Source organism: Schistocerca cancellata, chromosome 7 (assembly GCF_023864275.1).
Source record: "Schistocerca cancellata isolate TAMUIC-IGC-003103 chromosome 7, iqSchCanc2.1, whole genome shotgun sequence".
NCBI lineage: Eukaryota > Metazoa > Arthropoda > Insecta > Orthoptera > Acrididae > Schistocerca > Schistocerca cancellata.
Window position 1 is genome coordinate 368,213,571 of NC_064632.1, and position 23,160 is coordinate 368,236,730.

Sequence of the window (23,160 nt, forward strand, 5' to 3'; positions counted from 1 at the left end):
ACTGGATCCCAACGGCCTCGTATCACTAGCAGTCGAGATGACAGGCATCTTATCCGCATGGCTGTAACGGATCCTGCAGCCACGTCTCGATCCCTGAGTCAACAGATGGGTACGTTTGCAAGACAACAACCATCTGCACGAACAGTTCGACAACGTTTGCAGCAGTATGGACTATCAGCTCGGAGACCATGGCTGCGGTTACCTTTCACGCTGCATCACAGACAGGAGCGCCTGCGATGGTATACTCAACGACGAACCTGGGTGCACGAATGGCAAAACGACATTTTTTCGGATGAATCCAGGTTCTGTTTACAGCATCATGATGGTCGCATCCGTGTTTGGCGACATCGCGGTGAACACACATTGGAAGCGTGTATACGTCATCGCCATTCTGGCGCGCGTCCTGTGCGGGCCATTTGGATACAGAAAATGTTCGACTGCTGCCCTGGCCAGCACATTCTCCAGATCTCTCACCAATTGAAAACGTGTGGTCAATGGTGGCCGAGCAACTGGCTCGTCACAATACGCCAGTCACTACTCTCGATGAATTGTGGTATCGTGTTGAAGTTGCATGGGTAGCTGTACCTGTACACGCCATCCAAGCTCTGTTTGACTCAATGCCCAGGCGTATCAAGGCCGTGGCCAGAGGTGGTTATTCTGGGTACTGATTTCTCAGGACCTATGCACCCAAATTGTGTGAAAATGTAATCGCATATCAGTTCTAGTATAATATGTTTGCCCAATGAATACCCGTTTATCATCTGCATTTCTTCTTGGTATAGCAATTTTAATGGCCAGTAGTTTAATACAAAAGTGTAGAAATATGTTGCATCACGAAACCAAGCTAATGGCGCATTGATTATATTCAGATTCAGAAAAGTGTGCTGTGGTCTTCGGAGAATAGATCAACAACGCCTGTACTTTAAATAATAAGCAGGTACACGGCACTACATGGATAGTTGTAAAGCACCGTACTTTTGTCCACAGGCCTTTGCTTCCAAGATGCAGTGCACATCACCGCCATCTTGGGAGAATCTGTGGTGTTCAACTGCCACGTTGAGTTCCCGGGCGATCATCCCGTGCCCTACGTGTTGCAGTGGGAGAAGAAGGTAGGCGAAACGGTAGGCCAAAAACTCTGTTCTATTTCTCTCGTTCGAAAATTTTAAAAAAGAAAACACCAGTTTTTTCTTGTAAAAGGATGCATGCGTTGCAGTGGGACAGAGTTGGCATGTTGGCAGCGAAACATGATAAATCACCGAGTGTCTTTTGACTCTGAAATACACCAAACTTTGCAGCATGCAATGTGTCTCTTTCAGGAGCAGAGCCTTGAAGAGCACGCAAATTTGAGCAGCGAGACGCACTTTTTCTCCCAAATTAAGACTACGAGATTATTCTGTCTGCCTTTAAATACTTCGGCGCCTATCATCATTTCCATCTTACTTCTTTCTCTGCTCCCCAACGCAGATATACGATTTCCACCACTATAAATGCCGTACGTTCTGCGCCATTTTTCATGCTTTCTATCTTAGAAGACAGTGGTTTTCATAGATTTAGTTTCACGTTCTACAAACTGCACAGCTGTAAAACCCTACTTTGCCATGTCTTACTAACCAGACTTCATCCTATGTGGCAATGCGTTCACACCACCACTAATTTTTATGAAGCCCATTTTGCACGAGCGACTTTTCTGTCTCCATCAGCTATTAGTGACACGTTAGTCTACTGCAGCGTCCCTGTGAGTTTATTCTTGTACAGTGAATCGCGTCTGTCACGAGTGGTCGTTTTCGTTTACACGTCAGCTCCAAAACTGCCTCTTTGTGAGAGCTGTCTGCTATGCAGCTTGTCACCAGAAAGGTAAAGTGAGGTTATGAGGGACCATATTTTTCACGAAAAATTCGAAATATAGTAAAAAGAATGCAGGTACAAGTCATGATAATAGTGTTTACTAGTGGTCAAAGCAAAATTCGCAGAGGATCTCCTTGACAAAGGTCGTATGGTAAATTCTTCACACTCCTAATAACTGAACGAATACGAAATGTGTCTTCCAAACATTTCAGAACACCTACGTGTATCCCCTCAGAAAAATGTGTACTTACAAACATGCCAAACAATCTTCAGAAGGCTATAAATTGCGTTGTTTTACTTCATCCTTTCTATTTTGTTTTCTTTCTAAGTATAAAAGAACACTGAAAGTTAGTTCTCTCATTAAACAGACATGACTTTTCCATTTACGTTGTTATTTGTGCATAGTGTGGGCTTTTCTTTGTCCAGGTATAGCAACACCTTTCTGCTTTCAGATATTTCGTCTCTCTTGTGGAGAGCACTAATAGGAAACAAACCAGGTCCTCTTAAAACTTCTGCAAACCAAGGCAAGCTCAGTTTCTACTTCCCTTCATTATCACATTAATCATCGGAAATACACAAGAAAAAACATATGAGCACAGTATGAAACGCTTTCCTAAATGAAATTTTCAAAATGCCCCCCGCTAGCAAAGATACAAGGATCAAGCCGCCGTCGTATTGAATCCCTGACGCTGTGAAGTATCCCTGTAGAATTGCGTATTGTTTCACTGCCTTCCACTGTGTGAGCACGAAGACTCTGTGTATCTTTTACCGGGGTTCCGTACACAAGAGCTCTCAAATACCTCCACAAAGAAGGGTCTAATGGGTTTAGGTCAGGAGAGCGTCGAGGACAAGGAATTGGTCCACCTTTATTTATCCATCGGTCACGGAACCCTACGGAAGCCTACGAACATTAACAGTGAGGTGGGGAGGAACGCCACCGTGCATGAAGTACATATTTTGTCACACTCGTAAAGACACATATTGCAGCAGACCAGGTAGAGTATTCTCTCAGAAACCATGGTAGCTTTTTCCCTTGAGCCTGGGTGGAAAAACTTCATGCCCTAATAGGGTTGCCATATTTCTCTGGGACCTCGTCGGGATACTCTGAGATGGGGGTGTTTATTTAATATAATTACTTTTTATATATAACACAATTACATGAAACTTGTTGCGCATAAGTAGCTGGCAGACCATATTTCACCTTTTTCAGCAAGTTTTATTTCCCAGGTCTTATTTCCCTTTTACGTATTTACAAAATTCCATGCAAGTCAGCTTGTAAGAGTGATTCCGCAGTCTCTGGCAGCAGTCGGCTTCTTTCATTACTCCACTGGGCCGACATCAGCCAAAAACTCTTTCCACAGAGGCGTTGTGTGCGGTAATACAATACACACATTCGCATAACTTTAGCAGTTGGCATTTGCGTTCAGGATTTTCGGTTTCCGTAGGGAAGTAAATCCACCTTTCTTCCACAGCGTGTTTAGACTTCCATTCTTTCGAATCACGCTTAGTTTCTAATAAGCTCTTCGGATAAATATCTTCTTGAAAACAATTGTTGCCTGAAATATTTAGCCAGGTATGCAATATTGTTTGCAATCATCACCCAGTCTGGGGTTTCAGATAGTGTCACCTAATTAACTACTTGATATTTATTAAAAGAAACGACCCATTTGTCTAAGTAATCAAATGCTATGCTATAGAAACCTACTCTCTCTTCCTGAAGTTTCGAAATTAAATTATTTCTTGGTTAAGGTTATTCTTTCATTTGTTCAAATTCATATTTTCTTGCATGCCAATAAAACTGGCATTGTTCCTTTCATTTAGACATCTTCGAGTGTCGATTAATATACACTATGTGATCAAAAGTATCCGGACACCTGACTGAAAACGACTTACAAGATCGTGGAGCCCTCCATCGGTAATGCTGGAATTCAGTATAGTGTTGGCCCACCCTTAGTCTTGATGATAGCTTCCACTCGCGCAGGCATACGTTCAGTCACGTGCTGCAATGTTTCTTGGGGAATGACAGCCAGTTCTTCACGGAGTGCTGCACTGAGTAGAGGTATCGATGTTTGTTGGTAAGGCCTGGCACGAAGTCGGCGTTCCAAAACTTCCCAAAGGTGTTCTATAGGATTCAGGTCAGAACTCTGTGCAGGCCAGTCCATTACAGGGATGTTATTGTCGTGTAACCACTCCGCCACAGGCCGTGCATTATGAACAGGTGTTCGATCGTGTTGAAAGATGCAATCGCCATCCCCGAATTCCTCTTCAACAGTGGGAAGCAAGAAGGTGCTTAAAACACCAATGGAGGCCTGTGCTGTGACAGTGCCACTCAAAACAACAAGGGGTGCAAGCTCCATGAAAAACACGACCACACTATAACACCACCGCCTCCCAATTTTATTGTTGGCATTACACACGCTGACAGATGACGTTCACCGGGCATTCGCCATACCCACACCCTGCCATCGGCTCGCCTCATTGTGCACCGTGATTCGTTACTCCGCGCAACATTTTTCCACTGTTCAATCGTCCAATGTTTACGCTCCTTCTACCAAGCGAGGCGTCGTTCGGCATTTACCGGAGTAATGTGAGGCTCATGAGCAGCCGCTCGACCTTGAAATTCAAGTTTCCTCACCTCCTGTCTAACTGTCGTAGTACTTGCAGTGGATCCTGATGCGTTTTGGAATTCCTGTGTGATGGTCTGGAGAGATGTCTGCCTATTACACACTACGACCCTCTTCACCTATCGGCGGTCTCTGTCAGTCAACAGACGAGGTCGGCCTATACGCTTTTATGCTGTACGTGTCCCTTCACGTTTCCGCTTCACTATCACATCGGAAGCAGTGGACCTAGGGGGTTCAGGAGTGTGAAAATCTCGCGTACAGACGTACGACACAAGTGACACCCAATCGCCTGACAACGTTCGAAGTCCGCGAGTTCCGCTCTCTCACGATGTCTAATGACTACGGAGGTCGCTGATGTGGAGTACCTGGCAGTAGGTGGCAGCACAATGCACCTAATATGAAAAACGTATGTTTTTGAGGGTGTCCGGATACTTTTGACACATAGTGTATGTCTTATTTCATTTATCGTGAATTTATTCTTCTCCATGTTTTTTTATATTTCTTTCAACCCAAGTTTGACTGCAGAAATATGAAGTATATTCCACTGATCGGACTACTGAAAAAATCTGAAATTGTTTTAGGTCGCCTGTCTTCGGCGTCTAAAAATTGTTTTAATATAATCCAAAGCTTAAGAATTCTCCCACCTGCGCGCATTAACGACAGTCAAATCTTGTTTTTGAATGAGACAGATGAGTCTCATGATTGACAGAACTTTTCCAGCTTCTCTGTCCTTATCGTGTATGCTGAAAAATAATTAAATATTTTCATGACGATTATTTCAGTGTCAAAATCTAAGACTCCAACAGAGCTTGATATAGTAGTGCGGAGAATATAGGTAGGACATCCAGTTCTTTCTACATTTCTTCCTAATTCTTCTTTAATTTGGTGAAACTCACTCCACTGGCCGCGCTGATGAACTCCTCGATGTTGGTCTTGAATCCACAAAAAGCGAGTACGTTAATTAATCTAATGGAATTTGCGGTGGTCTTAAAGTGTCTCGACAAAACTTTGCAGTTGCCTTTGACGTTTCCTTACTCAGCGGATCAAACTTCAACAGCTTCTGTTGGATTCCGTTAGTCTGAGTAAAGGAAACATCTTTCCAGCCTTGTGGTTCAATATGTCGCTGCCTGTGCCGTAAAATGAAACGTCTTGCAATTGTTTTATGCATTCGGACACGAAGTGTGGTGCGAGAACATTTTTAACAATAGCTGTAGCTTTGGTGCTTGCTGTAGACTGCTTTGCCGCGACCTTGGAGTCAGGATATATTGCTGCATTCAGTGTTACGGTGCAGACAAGAGAACTGTAGGACTGATGATTCTTGACAACTTTATAAGCTGTTGTTTGTTCTGCAGCAGCAACTAGAAATTCTTCCTTGGTATCTTCTTTTATCATGAATGTAGGAATAGGCTTTGATGTCGATGCTACCGCCCATCTATTTGTATGATTCTACGTAGAAACGTGATGCCTCACATTATTCTTAGCTTCCAGAGTTACTGAGATGAAACAACTAAAAACCTCACACAACGCTTCCTGATCCGTACGTCCTTTTTTGACAAAACCATTCTTTTGCGTAATTATCCGAAAAGTGGCATTTTCTCTTTCCATTCTTAGACATTTTCGTAAGTATGAAACATTTTTTAGGCGGTAAACAGTCTTCACTTAAGTCATCGAAGTAAAAATCACGACACACTTCACGCCCTATATACTCGCAGTAAACACTTGAAACATTAATAACTTGCACTCGTTGTTCGAATTACGTTAACCGTCTTATCAGATCGCTATCCAAATGGAAGCTGCCCGAATGCTCCGCTTAGCGCTGCTTAAATAGTTCCGCCCCGTGCTGCTTGATAAGTCTGTTATCATCTCGAATGATGGCGCTAGATCTAGAAGGCAACATGCAACGCCATCTGTGAGATGACCTTATCAACTAAAACTAGTTGACATAAATAAAACTAACTTAGGCTGCATATACATCATGCGCTAACAATGGCTTTGCTCCAGTACTTGAGCCAAGCTCTTAACAGTATTTTACAAAATCAGGACAAAACTGAGTCTTGGTGGGATAACGGGACAAGAAAGTCCGCAACGGTGAAGCTCCCGATATATCGGGACGAATAGCTACCATAGAGCCTAACAGTCACCAACAATGTCAGCCTCTATATTGACAGAAAATCTTTGTTGATGACGTGACCGTACAATTTCGAGGGGATTCTCGACACCCCAAACGTGCTGATAATGAAACATTACAATCTGATCACGTTAAAACCAAAGAGTAAAATGAGTTCTAACATGGACATAAAGCGTTTCCGGACCCATATCCGTACAACACATTTCATTCATCTATGTATGAGGAATGTTTCCGGAATGTTTGGTCATATCTTCTTGTTACACGTGTATATTAGGAGTGAGATTGACGGGAATAGGGTAACTATCGATGTTAGCAGATGACGACTCTGCTTCTGCGCGTGAACAGTTCGCAGTACAAAAATTTTAGAACCCCATATTCGGCTCAGACAATTGGTCATTGACATCACTGCTTTATACGCAACGTGGTTCGCTGCTGATTTACATGCAGTCACGTGACATGCACCCACAACGAGTGGTCAGTTTTGACGGAAAGTCACTCGCGTAAAACGGGTTTTATGTTACGTTGTCATGTCTCAACTGCATCAGATTCTGTTTTCCTCTCTCAGAGAGACAGAAATTATGACGCAGCACCTCCTTATTCGTCACGCAGTACTCATTCCGTCATGCTGCGACATCTTGCAACATTATAAAAGTTACGTCTGAGAAGTACGGATCCTGAACGCTTTTACTGCATCACAGTCCATTAAATTACCACTAACTTCACGGTGTCTTTGTCTTGACAATAGGAAGAGTAGACATTTTACTTTCGTACTTGCTTTTGTTACAACAGTCGGTGCAGTTAAAAGGAATAATAGCTAGATTAAAAAGACTTTCACAAACTCAATAAGTCTTTACAATTTCAACAAAGCAGTTTCGCATTGCTCCAAAATACCATCTCAGGCATTTGTAAACATTAAATTTTTCCCTTACAATCTGGAAAAGTAAGATCTAAGACGTTTCCCAAATGTAATTTCTTCTTTCATCGCTCGAGTGCGATCTCCCAGACACTAACACCAGTTTGTCGTCAGACAAAGAACGGCACGTCACTACATAAAAAGAAACGTCTCCAAAGCGATTATCAGTGATGTTGCTCCGCAGCAAAGCAAATCACGTTCTCCATGTTGAATTGACTCGCTGCAGTTTTAAAAGACGTTCTACTAAAATATAATTTCTTCCATTTTGCTTGTGATTCCCAGTTATTCACAGAGAGATGGTCTGCCATCTCATTCCTCGTCATTCAGTCCTGTCTGGCCACACTGGGAAGATCTGCGGCACCTAAGCATTGCGTCATATGACAGCGCATTGGTGCCATACACTTCCATCACTTTATCATGGGTTGTTCAGACCCATCAGATGAGGAAAACGAATTACTACACGATACTGTATTTTATCAGCAGGATGTGTCATTTTAATTTGGCCCCTCCAGCAGCATACGGCGAGCTGATTTCGATGTGCGTCAGAACTACACACAACCCGCACACAAACAAATAGTTAATTACGTAACTTCCGTTTTTCGATGTGATAATTAAAACGTAGACTTGCTCTCATATTGTCTGCAACGATTGACTGCATGAATTTTGTAGGAAAAAATGAGTAAAAAACTCACTTTAATCGCTTTTTAAACATCCTGAGCAACGATGTCCCTACGACAGTTTGTAGGAGGGGGGGGGGGGGGGGTCTAGACCTGGGGTATGGAGTATTTTTAATATATCGGAAGACCTATGGCGACTAGTAATTAATCATAAAAAAGTTGTATTTCCGATCCTGTTAAAAACCTGAGTAATACCGACTTTCAAACCATTTTCTTGAAAGAAAAGCGCCTGGTTTATCCTATATCTTTTCCTTTCTCTGAGAGCTAGGGGGTCATCTGCTTAAATCATCACCGGTACTCTTGCACTGTCAGGACAATGCACTGTTAGAGTTTATCTGTTTTCGAATTTGTGTACATGATTCGCTTACATCCTGCGCACAGTTCGAGGAACACTTTCCAGAATGGAGTGGCATAACCACAAAGAACAGGGTGACTCAAAGAGAAAGAACAAATTTCAGTTGTTTATTTCAAACAAACTGCAAAAGATAGAAATTCTTTGCGCATGTCACTGGATTGAGAGAGTTTCAAAGTTTTATGTTCGCACAGACATTATACTATACAATCAACAGCAGCACAGTGAGTTGTTCGAGAAACATCGGAACGGTAGTCTATCTCATTCCACACACGAATCAATAGGTTCCTGTTTATTGATTCGACAGCTTCAATAATTTGATTTATCAGCTCTTGAAGATTAGTTTCCATACGTGGGACAAAGACTCTGTCTTCTATGTACCCTCATGGAAAAAATCGCCAAAACCAATAAACAAGATTTTCTTGTCCACCTCTTCCAGTCTAACGTTGCGTGATGGTGTTGTTAAGATATCTCCGCACCTCAAGATGAAAGTGAGGCAGGGCGCCGTCATGCATAAAAATGAAATCACTGGAATCTTCGTGAAGTTAAGGAATCAGCTAATTTTGCAGCATGTCCAACTATGACATTCCTGTCGCAGTTCCCTCCACAAAAAAGGCCTATAAATTTTGTGAACAGAAACTGCACAAAACACGTTGATTTGCGGCCAGTCTCTTTCATGTTCGACGACGACATAAGGATTTTGTCACCCCTAGATTCTTACATTATGGCAGTTTACTTTACCCGATAGATGACATGTCCATTCGTCCGACAAGATGAATCGTTCGGGAAAAGAGTCCTTTGCCATATCCGGGAGAAATGAAGTGTAAAATTCGTACCGTATGGTCGTCAGGACCCATTTGATGCAGTGACTGCAACTTGAACGCATCGTATGCGGGCGTCGTTTCAGAACATGCCACACTCTTGACTGTGGAAGTTGAAGCCCTGGACTTCTTAGGGCTCCGTGTGAACGCATCTCGGATACGTTCGACATTGTCATCAGAGATGCGTGGCCGACCACTGCTCTTGCCTTTGCATATGCAACCAACTTCCAAGAATTACCATAATTACCATTTGTGTCAGGGAAAGCAGGTTAATCAAAAAATTAATACGGCAAGTTGGCAACAAAATATCGAATCGGCAATTGGGTTATAACACCTAAAGCGATAACTGTGAAACCAATTATTATGACTGGTCCTTCATAACTACTTGCAAGACTGGGATCAGTGATACTTCATGGATACTGAAGACGATTCACATAATATTGTATTTGGTACTTAATGCCAAGGCGTTTGACACAAAGATTCGATCATGGATGTAAAATCTTTCGGTAAAAGAAATCGACTTATCAAAGGCTGTATTTCCTGTCTGTAAGGACTGTTTCGGCGATGCTGGAAAGTAGTAATTGGCAATCTGGTATTATTACACGTAATTATAAAGTATTCTAAACGTTGCAAATACACAAAATGTCTTAAGACAAAACGAAATAATTAATAAGAAGTCTGTTTACGTGTCCACCACCTGCAGCGATCACAGAAATATTCATTCTGTAAACAACAAACGCCATTGTCTTGCTTGATGTATTTTATTTGTTCTACACGCCTTTCGCCTCTTACTTTAAGGCATTTTCAATGGAATCTTTGCGATATTTGTAGATTATGAAACAGCTCACCCCTCGTTTTCACATGAATAAGTGATTACTTACAGATAATCCAATTTTTTGCTGGCATCTGCGTTTCCTCTCATCTGGTCGCAAGCTGCAGGTCGCACTATGACTTCACTTACGGGACATAAGCACGTTTTCACGTTACAGTTTTTTATATTCACATTTTTCATGTACTTTGTGCTAATTGGCGTGGAGCACAACTATTCTTCTGTCACTAGCTGCGGATATTTTACAAAAAACTGATTTAAAGTCGTAACTACTGTGTGTTCAATTTATGTCTCTTCCTACTTGGTTTGTTTACGTACATGTTGCCAATCTAATGAAGTATATGCTGGAAACTAAAGTCTGTTTATTCTGTTCCTTTTGTACCTGTTTATGTGTGTGTGTAGGTAGTCAGGGCGAATTGTAGAAAGTTGAATGTGAATGTAATATCTGTCAGAGCGTAGTTGAAGTTTTCGTGTTCAGCTGATTCGAGTTTTGGTTTAAATATTTTGTGAAGGTGTTCATGTAAGAGTGAGGACAAATGGGTTGGGTGCTTGTATTCTGATAATAATCATCTGTTGACATGTTGTTTTACTATTTAACTATTAATGTAAGCAGTGAATTTACACTTACATGAACCCCTCCACAAAACATTTAACCCGAAACTCAAATCGGCTGAACACCAAAACTTTCAGCCACTCTCTGACAACTATTGCACTCACTTTTAATTTTCTATAACTCGCACTGACTAGCCTCACACACGTACAGATACAAGAAGAACAGAAACAAACAGACGTCATTTTTCAGCATATAATTCGTTAGGTTGCCAACATGTACATAAACAAAGCAAATAGGAAGAGACACGAAGTGAACACACTATACTTACGACTTTAAATCACAGTAAGTAGCTGTGTACAGCTACTTACAGAAAAATAATGGTACTCCACACCCATTATCGTAAAGAACTCGAAAATTGTGAAGAAAAAAGAGTGAACACGAAAATGTGCTTATGTTCCATAAGCTAAGTTTTAGTTCAACCTCCAGCATGTGACCAGGTGAGAGGAAACGCAGATATTTGCCAAAAACTCGATTTACTGTAAGTAATTACTTATTCACGTAAAAATTTGTGAACTGTTTTATAATCTACAAATATCACATATCAAAACAAAATTTAATCATTCTAGAGTCCACCGAAGATGCCTTAAAGTAAAAGGCGAAACGCGTCTTCAATAAATAAAGTACATTTCAGCAAGAAACCAACGTTTGCTTACAAAACGAAATAACCAATAGCTATAAATATTAAGCAAGTTACATCTTACGACAGACCAGCAAATTAGCTTTGGTTCAACTTCTGTCGGTCTATATAGGATATTGTAAATATTAACGTGTTCCATGTCACTACAGTTCTCATTTCACATGCTACTAAATGCCGTTTAAAACAATTCATCTATCCCTTCTGAAAAACTGTAGTTACTTTCATGTCTCGATAGATAAACAGAGTTTGCATACTTTCGTCATGCGACGAAATACGTGGCTCTTTACGAGCTATCAGAGCGACTCGCTCCGCCACCGCACGGCCCGTTACCGACATGTCATTCAATATCTCACGGACGGAGATAGCTATCGTTCTGCACTCAACCTAAAAAATAATTTCAATATGTCGACTAAATTTCATATGCGGTAATCTACTGCGTAAAATGAACTATACGCGAAGCCCACGCAATGCGTTTTTACCTCTGCACACTCAATAAAATTCCATGTAATCGTTTATGTAAAAGTGATACAAGTAACCACCACAAATAACGAAAAGAAATTCAGTCCTTTATCGAGCGAAGAAATAAGGCTGTAAGATGCAGAAGAATCAAATTTTTTCACCGAATAGTTTCCTTCAAATCGGATGATACGTATTTCATAGCTGCCGCCGCGGACGCGCCAGGGCCTCGGCGAAAGATCGTATAGCCAGGAGTTCTGTATCGAGGCCTACGAGAAAGACAGGCCGCGGCGCCTACGTCACGAAGGTAGTCCTGCGCTCGCTCGCTCGCTCAAACTACGTTCCTATACCTGTTAACTCGTAACCTGGGATGTCCGTACAAACGAAAACTGAATCTTCTACTGAAAACCGCTATTATGGAATTTTACTGTTATTAGTCTTATAATGATGGGAAGTTCATGGGCCTACTTATAATTTGTTACGGCTGTAATCGCGTACAATAAAATAAAATCATGCTAAAATGATTATCAGTTGCATAAGGCACCACTTCCAGCATGTAATGAGTAATGTTAAGCAGGAGAGACTGCATGCTATAAAAAAGCCGTTATACCATTTATATCGAGTATTGATCTTAAATTAAATTTTGCTGTAGTACTGTTAATCAGTAAGACTTTATAATAACAGATTCCAGTGGACGAAGTAATTCTCCTTAGTATTTACACGACCAACTGCGAGTTAACAGGTTTAGAAACGCATTTTGTCTGCTGTGCTGAGCTTGTGAGCGAGTTCAGGACTACCTTCGTGACGTACGCGCCGCGGCCTGTCTTTCTCGTGGGTCTCGTTCTGTATATGTTGACGTTCTGTATATGACGTTCTGTGATTGGCAGCGTGGACCTGCAGTGCAGGGCCGGCTATGCCGCGCCACTGACAGCGTTTCCATGGCAACCAAGACCGTGCCGCACGGTTTTTATACGCGGCAACCATAGCGAGAACCAGACTTTATGATACAGGATACATTCTCCTGCACTTGCATGGGACCTGCGGTAGTGATTAAAGACACGCTAACAGCTGCGAACCACCTGCATCCCTTCATGCTTGATGTCTTCCCCTATGGCGATCTGATCTTTCAGTACTATAATTGCCCCAGTCTCAGAGTCAGAACCGTGCTACAGTTGTCTGAGGAGCATTAAAGTGAACCCACACTGATGTCACGGTGACGAAATTCCCCTGATGTAAATCCTATGGAACCCACCGGCGTCGTTATTGGGTGCCATCACTGCTTCCACAAATCAGCGGTCCTTGTTTACGCGAATTACGTGTCCTGTGGGTCGACATATAATGCCACGTACCTCTACAAACGTACCAACAAACTTTCGGATCCCTGATAAGCAGAATCAGTGATGTATTCCATTCCGAAGATGAACAAACAAACTACTGAGCAGGTGGTCACAATGTTTTGACCTATCTGTGTATACAAAACACTTCTTAAATGCTGTGGCAGTCATTTGCAACGCCTTTTAACACACTGGCAGAGGAGTAAATGTCATGAGAACACAGCCAGAGGAAGACTGCACTGTGAAAATGCTGAAATCAAATTAGGAAGGTCAGACTACATAATGGTTAGTTAAGATTCGTCTTGTAATTAATCATGCATGTAAGCCACTGGCTGTGGTACACAGGCAACTAACTTGTCCACTGGCAGTGCACTGGATGAATTCGCCACCAGCTAGTTTCTCAGGTGCAGCTGACCTCAGTTTGTAATTAACCGAATCCCTCAGATGGCAGCATGTCTCTTCAAATGCTGTACAGTGAAATTGTCTCCCCCAATGACCTAGAGTGGATGGTGCTAGTGTTAGCAGCGTAGCATACCATGGTAGATTGGCTTGTGCGGTCTCCACTGGTCAGCTGCAGCATGAAAACCCCATGGCACATCGAGAATGAGTCTATGCAAACAGCCCTCTAAAAGCAGGATGCTCTAGTGGGGCACCATAGTACTTGCTGCTACATACAGAGTCAAAGATTCAATAGAGGGAAAATCTTTATCAGTACAAGCTGATACACAGTTCACAGCTGTAATGTGTTCTCTCTTATTGAACTGTACCTATCTATTGCTATCATTGTCAGTTGCTTCCACAAATGCCACTTGGTAGTTTCAACTCCCTCTATTTTGGGACCAAACTTGTTCTGTAGTTGTTCAGGAGGAATTGATAACTTTCTTCAGCTGTGATAAATACGTCACGTTCTTCCTTTCTTTCTAATTGTTCCTCCTCTTATCGGCTTGTACTCTTTCTTTGGATGAGGGGGGGGGGAGATATAATGTGTAGTACACTGACAGATTTTTATCACACTATCCATCAACACATTTTGAAGCAAAATATTAAATGTGTGCAGTTCTCCCATCTTAAACATTTAAAATATTTACAAAATTTATCAACATTGTAAACAATGTCTATGCAACAATTAGTTTCCTTCCTCTGAAATGTTGACTTTTGAGCTACATCTTAATTCTTTATTCATGTTTTCCTGACTGTTACTGTACTCGTTCCCTCATCATATTGTACTGTCCCATCTAACCATAACTGTAACCTTGATATTTTTTTTCTGTTGCTTACCTAAACACTTGAAATCAGGCTTGCACTCACCATGATCAGCACCATCCCTACTTCTGCAATACCAAGTAATGTTACATCTTATGAATAATGTTGATGCTTTATGGTTGATGAATTACAAAACAAATTTGGTTTCCTTATATTTGAATTATGATCTCCTTATCACAAAGACTCTTTACACTGATGGTCCACATCAATTATGTTGTCTGTAATTTCGGCAAATGGCATATCTCCTACCTCATCAATGTTCAGTGAAGGCATGTGCTCCAAACCTATTGATCTCATTGTTGCCAACACTTTGTTGTCAAGTATTAAACCATTTCTTCCTCATCTATGTTAGCTATGTATTTTTCATGATATGATACAATCTGTTTCATGTATGCCCTGTGGTTTATTTTATTTTATTTTTTTCGCATAAATTATTATTATTGCAGTTAATCTATATTATTTATGAACATCTGTTATCTCTTATTTCTAACCCAGTAAGAAACATGTGAGTGAAGACCCTGTCATTCTTATTAATTTCACAACAGAATGACCCATCAGGTAAGTGATCATAGTTGTGATATCTTCCCACAAAGCACATATAATCAATAAGTCCCACATATTCCTGGGGTTTCCATCATTATTGCCAACTATCAGTCTTCGACCCAATAAATGTATCGTCTTTTATGAACACTTGCATTTTTTAAGTGTCTAGTGGCAGCTTCTGCTTTGCTTTCAAGAGCCACATATTAAGAAAGCTACCGCAATAAATAAAACAAAATTATTAAGAATGCCAACAGAAAAGTACAAGATGTTTGCAATGTAACAACATCCTATTAAAAATTTGTATTTCAGGAGTCACACTGCACTCATCTGGTGAAAATGTTTCTGCTGACGAACTGCCAACTCCTCTGCAATGTTGCACATTAGGAATGATGAATGACTTACTTCATATCTTCCACACACAAATGCGGCAATGTGTGGTACTAAAATTGACATGCAGAGACAGAGAGCTTGACTTGTGAAACAAGTAGCACCTTTCATCTTAGTTTTCAGAGGCTGTTCCCTAAACACAAATCCGCAGCACATACGATGTGCTTTGTGTTCTAATCTGTTCCTTAGAAGTAACTTTTACTGGAAGCAGAATGAGACATTCAGCTCAGATTTGTACCAAATACACTATCATTGCAAAAAGAATCAAACAATTAAAGCTACAAAAGAACTCTACTTTTCAGGTAACAGCAGAGATAAATATAAATAGAACATAAAAAAATTCTAGCTTTCGATAGAATGTCTTATTCTGAGAACAAGTTTTTGTTTTGTCTCTTTTTGTTTTGTTTTATGTCTGCTGTTGCAGATTAAACAAGTTTTGCAACATTTGGGTAGTTCTTAGACAACTTACACCAGATTTAATTTTGTGGTGGTTTTAGTCAGATGAACATTGAACCAGCTGTGATTATCTTTGAACAACATTTGGTATTATGATGACAACACAAGTCTTTGCTGAAACCAAAAACAGATACATTGCTTCATTAATTTTCCCATAGTACATTGAAATTTTAGAACTGTTTTCTGTGTAATCTTAAATTTTATGCTCATATGAAGAGCTGTTAAGAAGATTGGTATAGAAATACATAGATGGCCTAAAATGTACCTTTGTTGCAATACTACACTGCTGTGTAAAATTAGTGAAGTAAACTGAAATGAATGTTTAAGAAATAACAAAAATAGTACACACTTCAAACATACTACACAGATTTTTAAAAAATCATAGAGAAATGTTTTATTCTTTAACAAACAAGATGAAGATCACATCACAAAGTGATGTCATAGACAGAAAAGGAATTATTTTTAAATTCCTAACTAATGACTATGTATATCTAAAAAAGTGGTTTAGATTTAATTACATAATGTAAATACATTTGTCTCCAGCTTTGTACTTCTACAAAAAATCAAAATATCAACAAACACACTCATCACTGTTTAAAGCAGAGTAGCAGTCATTCGCTTGGGTAGCAGTTTAATGTTATTCTTAACATCACAGAATATGAATGATTAGTTCCAAAACAATGTTATACAGATAATGAAATATTAGATCAAAAAATAAATTAAAAATGAAATGAATGGTACAATGACAACATTGTGTTTATTGTTAAAAACCACTTTCAACAAACTAAAACAAATGGAACACTGGGAGAAAGAAATGTTTCTTGTTTTAAGAGTGGGAACAGCAATGTAATGTTAACTAACAAATTTTACAGATCTGAGCTTATGGTATTAGTATTCAAAGTTACATAATAGCTGATTAAGATTGATAACAAGACTAATGCCCAAGAAAACCCACAAAAGAACAATTTATATACTTTTTATAAACAGATAAGGTAAATAGGTACAAACAAACTGATTTTGAGTCAAGTGTCATTCAAAGTTCTGATAGTCTTTTGTGCCCTGGAGATCATAACATAGATCAGATAGTAATTTTAACAATAGTAATTGCAAATGTGGTGCTACAGAAGAATGCTGAAGATTAGATGGGTAGATCACATAACTAATTTTGTATTGAAGAGGATTGGGGAGAAGAGGAGTTTGTGGCACAACTTGACTAGAAGAAGGGAGCAGTTGGTAGTACATGTTCTGAGGCATCAAGAGATCGCCAATTTAGTATTGGAGGGCAGTGTGGAGGGTAAAAATCGTAGAGGGAGACCAAAACATGAATACACTAAGTAGATTCAGAAGGATGTAGGCTGCAGTACGTACTGGGAGATGAAGCAGCTTGCATAGGATAGAGTAGCATGGAGAGCTGCATCAAACCAGTCTCAGGACTGAAGACCACAACAACAACAATTGCAAAAAGATTAAAAATATGAAGGAATTGCAAGAGCACATAAACAAATCAAGATGGTCACATACAAAAAAGTAATGGGAACTCACTGACAGTTTCAGTACATTTTCGTCTCCTCATAAAGTGATCCACATGACTGCAACAGTAACAGGATTTGCGGTACTATCAATGAGATGTTAAAACAACAAGGTAAAAGCATTCATCATAAGTACAAAACAGGCACAGCATGAAAAATGAACAAGAATTCTTTCACACTTACATCCAAAAATGACAACAAAATTCAGATACGTAAAAGAAACCAGACCTCATAATGTGTTATGTCCCACCATTACAGAGCACTTAACACTGCTTTGACTATTTGTCTTCTTTTCCATTCTAAGCTTTATTTATTATTTCAAATGTTGGTCAGCAACTATTAACGTTTGTATGGGTGTAACTGAACAGTAACAGTTGCCTGCTCAGTGTGAAATTATGCTGCTTCAATGTAACAATGCTTAAGTCACTTCAGACTAAATGAGTAATTTAGCAACATGTGTCAGATTTTCAGGGTGTGCTGTTCCTTAAGTACGGAGGACAATTTCCTTTCATTCTTGCATATTTGTGTTGAAACAGTACTGATAACTAAATTCTTTCTTACTGGCTTCAATACATCCTACAAAAAAACTTACTACCATATCCCAAGAACTCTCACTTGTTATCAGTAGTAACACAATTGTCCCCATGAACATATAAAAGTAAGTAGGATGTGACATGTAGTGTTAAGAGAGTCTACTTATAGACAGGTACCTGTCAAATTCTATTAGTCAGTTTTGCTGACTGGTGTAATTTTCAGCCACCTTTGCATAATTTTTGCAGAAAGGAACATGTGAATTATAACATTAAATTAAATAGTAAAAAGAGGAAGTGTTCCATCTATCAGTGGCAATTATTGCAATGATATGACGCTCTTACTTGTCTCTTTCTATCTCCTTGCTCACACGTAACACATAATATTTGACGAGGAACTGTCCTATGAAGCTGGATGAGAGCAAAACTCATACCTATTCTTGTCAAGTATACAGACCAATTACATAAAATTACTATTATCCATTCACTCACGAACTTACATTGTGATGTTACTGTATGGTGCAAGGTACTACATCTTAAGTTCTATTATTGTAACTTCCACTGAGTACACGAGATTCTCAGGAAAAAAACTCCATATAATTGTTCAGTTAATCATGTTTCATCCCCAACAAGTTGATGTCACATGGGATATTATTCACCTCTATCTGAGTAGAGTGACTTGCAGAAATTCAAGTAACACTGATATGTCAGGATATCCAGTACAATCAGTCTAAAAAATACTGTAGTGTGAAAAAATCAGGATTTATTCTCCAAGGATATAGTTGTTTTGATAATGGCGTCTCTTTTGTAATACAAAGATGGATAAACTTACAGAAATTTCCTCCTTGTATAACACATGATAGGACGACTTGAAACAGAAATACAATGTAATAGGTGTAAATGTTAGATTGTAACAATACTATCATATTGATCAAACATTTTGCTCATAAAATGAACATGTAATTTGAAAATAATGATGAGGAGCACTTGTAAACTGTAATTCTAAGGAGCTGTAAATCTACTTCAAAGACAAATGTGTAGAAAATTTATAGTGCTGTCAACTCTTGCACACTACCTCATGCAGAATCTTTACCAGGCTGCACTGGAAGAGAGACCAAACCCATATAATGTAATGGTCCATATCAGCAATATGAGGATGCTACTCTGATGTTTTAAAATCCTACGTGGTAGGATAGCAGCAGAGAACAACGGATTAGATATAACTTTAGAGGCTCAGTACTTCATATAGACCCCAAGCAAGTTATACTAAGATCAAAACTGTGTACATTAAGAGTTCACACAGCCAGCTGTCTTTGGTGAAAGAAGCAAAAATGGAGTGAATACAATTCTAGTCAAACAACATCAGTCATGTAGTGAAAAGTCATTCCTTGAGTACAAACATTAGTTGGAAACAAATTCATTCATTGCACTACACATTAACGAAGACTAACTTAAGTTCCACTAAGGCTCCCAATGAAATGGACACTTTCTTGGTATCAAACTGCAGAAAGTAAATAAGTGGTATAAAAATGGGTGGACTGATGGAACCAGTCTTCAGATAAATGCTGGTATCAGACTTTATGGCAGAGAATGTGTCATAGGTAATTTGCTGTTTTAAAAACGTTTTCCTTTATAAGTGATTTACTTCTATTAGTAAATATTTTTCTGCCTATGTACCTGCAATATTAAAATTATCAATGTCTCCTTTTTCCTGTAAAAAAAATTAATATATATGTTTGTCATTAAAGCAGTAACTGCTATAAAAGTTATTGTGTACATCTGACCAGGTACCTTGGTTACATGTAGTTCCAAGTCAAGCTCTTTGTCCTGCAGTGGACTGTGCCTTTTTTGATTTGGTTCTTAACCTGTATTTGGATTTAAAAACGTATCTATATAATTTGGCCTCTTTTCGCCACAAGGGACAAACGACCAACAAGACAAGTCAACAGAGAGAGAACAGAGCTTTATTAGGCTATATAATACATTTAACATACTAATAGAAATTAGTTCTATGTTAAGAACATTTTATGCTACAAAGAGGGCAGTAACATGACCAAATAATGACATTAAAATCTCATACTGGTAGATCCTAAAAGAGTGTTCCATTATGTTCATGTACTGAGTTTACTGCGTCACTGTCAGCCAATGTATTCTAGTTATTTTAAAACAATTGTTATACTAGGGTGGATTCAATTTAGCAATATTTGGGTAATGGTTGGAGTCTTGGGTATTTCCTGCGACCTACTACCAATCCTAAGAAGAAAAAATTATAATATTACTTTCTCCAGCCCCAATTCCTATGATTCTTCAATCAGTTAGTGATAGAAGTTATCACCTACTCAACTACCCTAACAAAGCAAGTAATATATTGTTCATTTTAAGAGAAAAATGAAATCAAAACAGAAAAATAAGAAGCAAATTTGAGAAAGAACAAAAAGAAAATGCTGATATGTTCAAAATTTGAACTCTACATTTACATAATGGCAATTATATAATTTTTATCATTGTAACTGAACTATATTAAGCTGCATTTCAGTGGGTGGGAATGTAATGGGGGGGCCGAGGGGGGGTGAGCTGTTGCTATTGCAAAAGTTGTAATCTACTCACCTGTTTATGGAGTCACTGTCTAAATAATACTAAAGACAACATTAGAAAATTTACCGCTTCCCATTAAAGATCATGCAGTTGAAATAGGCATTGACATCACTGATATAAAACAGTATGAGACTTGAAGAAATAGTTATCAAATGACACTAATCTGCAAAGATATCATTCTTGATGGAATATCAATAAGTCATAAAAACTACAGAAGTCTGCTGATCTAGCCACTTAAATTAACATCATTGTGTCATAACATAAGATATATCAAAGTACTTACCCTATAATAACAGAAGTGCAGAAGATTTTTACAGATCAGTAAATAGTTTCAGACAGTATTTGAATTTGTTTATCTGTCATAGTTGCTGTTGAAAATTATGTTCATTACATCACAGCTACAGTGACATAGTGCAAGTTTATACTGACAGTGTTTAAATATGATGAGTTTATAGTGTTGTTTATTTCTTCCCTCCCCCACAGTAATGTGGATATTTCACTCAGTAAATAAATACAAAAACTGTGCAATAACATATCAGCATTTTCAAAGAATTATTACATTTTTCTCCTGTCATATTGAAGATCACTGCCAATGACCTCAAACTCTATATTCCCACCATAAAAAAATAATGTTGTAAATATGATGTTCCTTCATTCAATCCATATTACGCACTGCCTGTAAATACACTTCACTCATTCACTTAACCTTAATGCAAAAGGTGTGATGAAGATAACTGCATTACAAGTGTCATCTGAAATGTGTACTAGTTTAAAAAATGTCTGTTTTGCTGTGATACATGTATCTTTGTAGAACAAGTAAAACATGTTTTTGGGACTGTAAATACTATTTAATTACAGTTAATAGAGATTCTTCGAAACACCCATTGCATCACAAGGGACAGCCAACAAAGAAAACCAAATAAATTAAATATGACAAAATAATTTTTTGTGTACTTGATATAGTGTGCTGACACCAATTTTTTGGGGTTATTTTGGTTTGTTTATTAACTGGCTGCAATGCAGTCTCATACAAAGCTAGTAATAATGCATTGTAAAAATTTCAGTGTTCAGTGTGTATCTCAGATTGTTTTATTCAGTCAAAAAATACCATGTTGTGTAACTATGCACATACAGTCAAAAGGAAATGGAAAATACTGAATGAATCAGTGCCTTATTCTAGAGAAAGCTACCTTAAGAATTAACCATGCAATGCAGTTGTCTACATCACTTGCACTTAACAGCTCATTAACAAGTCCCTCTGTCTCTCTCTATCTCTGTGGCTGTTTAGAGGTGCTTTGATTAATTTTACAGTAAGATGTTTACTAATGTATTTGGAGCAATGTAGCTGAAAGTGTAGCTGCACTCTAAGCTCTGTTTGCTTGCATGTTATATTTCTGTTAGTTTTAAATTTAGATAAGCCATGTAAATACTTCCATAAAATTAGTTATCTCTTTGCTGCTATCCAGAATGCAACACTATACAGTTGTTAACTGAATGTTACCCTAAAACTATTTTATTACTTTTTATAACTGATTAAATTTTTTTAATCAGTTAGCCTTGTCGTTGGGGATTAAATGATTTATTCCTTGCACAAGAAGCTTTTGTTCCCTGTCCTTCCATAGATCAGTATATGAGAAAACACCTTTGGCTCATAAGCTCCAAATGGACCCTTCCAAACGTAAAAAATAAAACACATTGTGGATGGGTACTTCATATATTTCACTTTCTATGCATTGTTCCAGTGATGTAACAAGAACTACCTTCACCATTTGTTACATTTTAAAATAATATCCATGCATTTCTCTTGATAAAAAAAATTCTGACATATGGGTCCTGTGGATAAACAGATACAAAGTTCACATTTGCCTTGTCTTGTAATACTTTCCCAAATTCAAACCATGAAACTAACAAATAGATATCAGACAGAAGTTTAGATCCATCTGTATCAATGGCAATGTACTTTCCAAATCAAATCATCATGGTTGCAAATACGTTAACTCATTACCATTAGTAACTGGTTAATATTTTGAAATCGTGGCTGGCTATTTTCATATTTCTATTCAGCAAATCCTCAAAACGAAGAACATGCCCTCTAGTACATAAACTTTGCACAGTACATGATACATCATACACCTACTAGTTCTTAACACGTAGTTATCTTTCGTAATGTAATTTTCTTTTATTCATGAAAAAGCGGTAATACAGAATGTTTATTATGATATTAATTACAGAAAACCAATTTATCTGCAGAAACAACAAGTTCAATGAGAAAAAGTTGAAATATCCCCTTAGAAAAATTACGAATGACAGTGCTGGAAAAACTCTTATGTTATTTGATACAGAAACAGCTGAGTAAAACTGAACATACTCAGAAAGTTCTCTCTTTACTTACTCTGATCATCACTAAACTGACACACAATATTTTTAGCGCAATGCAATCTGACTTTCAATAATCCCTACAAAAGAATGGCCCTGACTAACAATAACCTATAGCTTTCATGAATCACTTACCTCACACAAATCTTCGTCACTCAAACTACTGCAATACAGCAATCGCCAATACTGCCAGCTAAATAAAATATTCTAACTACTGAAGGCGCTAATTACTGATAGGCATAGTTACCAAAT

General features: G+C 38.6%; 1 protein-coding gene across 1 annotated transcript in view; it reads left to right on the top strand.

The window, feature by feature from the left end:
- The window catches only part of LOC126092606 (protein turtle-like), an 855,628-nt gene that overhangs the window by 653,137 nt on the left and 179,331 nt on the right, over window positions 1-23,160 (top strand). The window contains exon 5 of the mRNA XM_049908305.1: window positions 988-1,109. Within this exon, the coding sequence (XP_049764262.1) occupies window positions 988-1,109 (122 nt within the window). The remainder of the gene's footprint in view (window positions 1-987; window positions 1,110-23,160) is intronic.